General features: G+C 51.4%; 1 protein-coding gene across 1 annotated transcript in view; it reads right to left on the bottom strand.

Moving 5' to 3' along the window:
- Positions 1-565, bottom strand: part of LOC119328962 (NADP-dependent malic enzyme, chloroplastic-like) — a 17,319-nt gene extending 16,754 nt beyond the window's left edge. The window contains exon 1 of the mRNA XM_037601948.1: positions 351-565. Coding sequence (XP_037457845.1) covers positions 351-475 — 125 coding nt within the window. The 5' untranslated portion in view covers positions 476-565. The remainder of the gene's footprint in view (positions 1-350) is intronic.
- Between the last annotated feature and the right edge of the window lie 3,200 nt (positions 566-3,765).

Below are 3,765 nucleotides of genomic sequence, written 5' to 3' on the forward strand. Positions count from 1 at the left end.
ATCTGGCATCATATATGATATATCGCATATACTTGACATATACACATGTTCAAACATCAAAACCTGAGCACTAATTAGTCGTCGTAATTCAGTAACCAAGCTTTGCATCAACGCATCATATATATCAGAAATAAGAAGGAAGAAAAAGGCGCAAGGATGGTATTGTATAAGTCGGCTAAATGACTCGAAATTTAACGCTAATCCGAACCACCATTTTCAATTTATCGTTAGTGGGAGAGCTCTGCAAAGGTTATTTGCAGCAAACCATCTAGATGCAGCAGAAAGCAGGTACACACATGCACATACTACATACGTACAGTACATTTCTGTTTCCATTCCACATCACTAACCTCTGAGCGTTAACATCCGAAGCACCATTGGCGGGGCATGGACTTGTAGCTTCCGTCCTGGGGTCTTGATCCAGCGTGGCTGCGCGGCCAGGGCCCGTCGCCGAGTTGAGTTCGCATTGTGCCATTGGGGGCTGCGGAGCGTGCCTGGCCTGGGTGTGGAGCTCCTAGAGCTCAAACGAGAGAGGAGAAAGACAAGTGGTTCAGAAAGGGAGCACGCTCCACACCGCACTAAATAATCCGGTGCCCGTTTCTTTCGATCGCCTTGGCATTGTTGCTTGGCATGGCAGGTAAGGTACTACATGCTTCTCAGTGCTGCTGGGAATAATTGGCTGATGCAGAGATCAATGGAGAGTTAAGCAGGGACCAAGATGGTTACACCGGCAACTGATTTGATTGCGCGCTCAACAGGAGCCATACCTACTGTACTACCAAGATTTTTCCCTACCGGTGGAGCTTGCGGGCTGACGTGGAGGGTCACGGTGAGAACCGTGGGGAGTGGTCAGTGAGGATCAAGAAGAAGAATTAGTGAGGAAGATGACACGTTCGACCGTAAGCCTCATCCACAAGTTCCAGCGTTTCCCTCTTGCCTTTGGTCGATTCGGCACCCGCGGGTTCCGTCAGCAAGACGTGCAGCCGTTAACGTTCGCTTTAATTTGGTCGATGGATGTGCCATCACGCATGATGGTGAGTGCAGGTTCAAAGAAAATAATGCGTGATGGTGCGTGCAGTACTACTAGTCAGTAGAGCCATAGCCAGTACTCACACGGTACAGACAGCCAGCACGCGAGACCTGCTGGGAAAAGCTGTGTGTTGCTTTCTGAGTTTGGTTTTGGTTTTGTGCAGTCGACCAGCTTCGTGCTGGGGAGTGCCACTGCAACAAGTACAAATCAGAAACTCGTTTCTTTTTACAACAACTCGCTCTAAGGCCAACTCCAGCTCGTGACCCCGTCCTGTCCGGGTGTGGCGTAGAACGGATGAATAACGCAGCCCAACATGCGGCCTCAAACGGACAAATGTCCGGATTTCATCCGTTTTTTACCCATTTCCGGCCCAATTTGTGCCGAGTTTGAGGTGAAACGGACATCGCGCGGACGGCCTCGACGCACTCCATTGTCCCCCTGTGGCCTGCCTGTCCGGGTCACTAGCAGGCCATTCGCTTCCAACGCCTCCGCCCGCTCTCCCCCGCCGCCGGCACCGGCACTATTCTCCGGCCGCATCCTCATTGTTCACCCCCCGGGCGTCCATACCAGAGCACGTCTCGACATGGCCGCCATCACGCCCGCGCTTTCGTAGGAGTTTTGGCCGTTGCTTGGAGGAGATTTGGCCGTCGCCGTCGTAGCCGGTGGCAGAGGGGATACGACCGCCGGCAGTGTTTATGGACCACGATGTCCACGACAGCTCCCGACGAGTGCTCCAGAGCAGCCAGTAGCCGTCCGCCAACCACCCCTGCTTCATCGAGGTGATCATCACGGCCTCTTTGCCACCACGACCGCAAGGTGTTTGACACTTTGCCCACAAAGGTATGGATAGTGGAGATGAATTTTTCTTCCACCACTTCATTTATTCATCGGACGATTCGTCCTTGGATGATGAAGATCTTATGGTGGCTGCACTGGTCGTTCGCGACCACATTGAACGGCAGCTTCCTCGGTACAAGGGGTCACTCCCTGGCCGTGCTCCCAACCTGAACCACAACAGGGAGAGAGGCCACGCCTTGCTATATGCCGATTACTTTGCGAACACCCCGTTCTTCAAGCCGGATAAATTCCGTCGCCGTTTTCGTATGGCAAGGCATGTGTTCAATCGTATCCGAGAGGTAGTGGTTGCTCATGACCCATACTTCGAGTGCAAGATGGATGCCCTTGGCAAGCTTGGATTCTCCTCTTATCAGAAATGCACCGCGGCCATCCGCATGCTTGCATATGGAATTCCAGGTGATCTTATGGATGGGTATGTGCGTATGAGTGAGTCCACATGTTTGTTGTCACTGTACAACTTCTGCAAGGCCGTGGTGGCAGTGTTTGGCCCTGAGTACTTGAGGCAGCCAACTGCCGCTGATACAGAGAGATTGTTGGCGACCAACGCAGCTAGAGACTTTCCAGGCATGCTTGGCAGCATAGATTGTATGCACTGAGAGTGAAAGAACTATCCATTTGCTTGGCAGGGCCAGTACAAGGGGCGTGTTAAAGCGTGCACTGTCATATTAGAAGTGTTGGCTTCGCAGGATCTTTGGATATGACATTCTTTCTTTGGCATGGCAGGTTCTCACAATGATATCAATGTGCTGCAACATTCTCCAGTCTTCGCAAGGCTTGCAGAAGGCCACTCCCCACGTGTCAACTTTGAGATCAACGGCCACCAGTACAACAAGGGATACTACCTAGCTGATGGTATATATCCTCAGTGGTCAACTTTTGTGAAGACAATCTCAAACCCCCAAGGTGAGAAGAGAAAGAGATTTGCCCAAATGCAAGAGAGTGCTAGAAAGGATGAGGAACCTGCTTTTGGTGTGCTCTAATCCCGATGGTGCATCGTTCGAAACCCTGCGCTGGCATGGGACGAAGGGAAGCTTTGGGACGTGATGACTGCTTGTGTGATCATGCACAACATGATTGTCGACGACGAGCGTGATGACAGCATCTTCGACCAAGGATTTGATTTTCAAGGTGAAAATGTTGAGCCCCTGCACCAAGAACCGGCCACGTTTGAACATTTTGCCCAATTTCATCGTGAAATGCGTGATTGGCACACTCATTTGGATCTTCAAAATGACTTGGTTGAGCATGTGTGGACTCACATTGGCAACCAATAGATGTGTTGGTTCATTCAAGAGAATTTCGATATGGTTGTAAAACTATTTTATTAGAGAAAATTTTGATTGGATTGTAAAACTATTTTTATTTTCAGACAATTAATATTTGGATGTGCAAATTTGTTTTGAACATTGCAATATGAACATATGGGAATTTTTGGCCGTGGCGGACAGGATGGGGCCAAAGGATGGGTCAGCGCACTGGGCGCACGGCCACCGCATCCCAGGACAGGCCCGGACACGACCCCCATTGCCCTACCCAAACAGATAGAGTCGGGGAAAAATGGACGTTCGTTTGGGGTCGTGCGCTGGAGTTGGCCTAAAACGCGAGCCCGAGCCACCGCACCCTTCCTTCCCACTCCCCTCCACTCACTGCCGCTAGTGGGCAAGGCCCACGCGGCATCAACTGTGGTGAGGCTGTCCCCTCGTGCAATCGTGTATCTTGCATGGCGAGGCTTCTGTTGGCGGGATGGCCTACGACGCCTCTCGGTGCCCGGAGTCAACTTGGTGGTGGTAGGTGGCGGCCATGTGTGGCATCTAGGCCTCCCTGCACAATTCTGGCCTGAGATTATGGTATGTTGTTGGAATATCGGTGCCCCTCTT

This window comes from Triticum dicoccoides, chromosome 1B (genome assembly GCF_002162155.2).
Source record: "Triticum dicoccoides isolate Atlit2015 ecotype Zavitan chromosome 1B, WEW_v2.0, whole genome shotgun sequence".
NCBI classification, from domain to species: Eukaryota; Viridiplantae; Streptophyta; class Magnoliopsida; order Poales; family Poaceae; genus Triticum; species Triticum dicoccoides.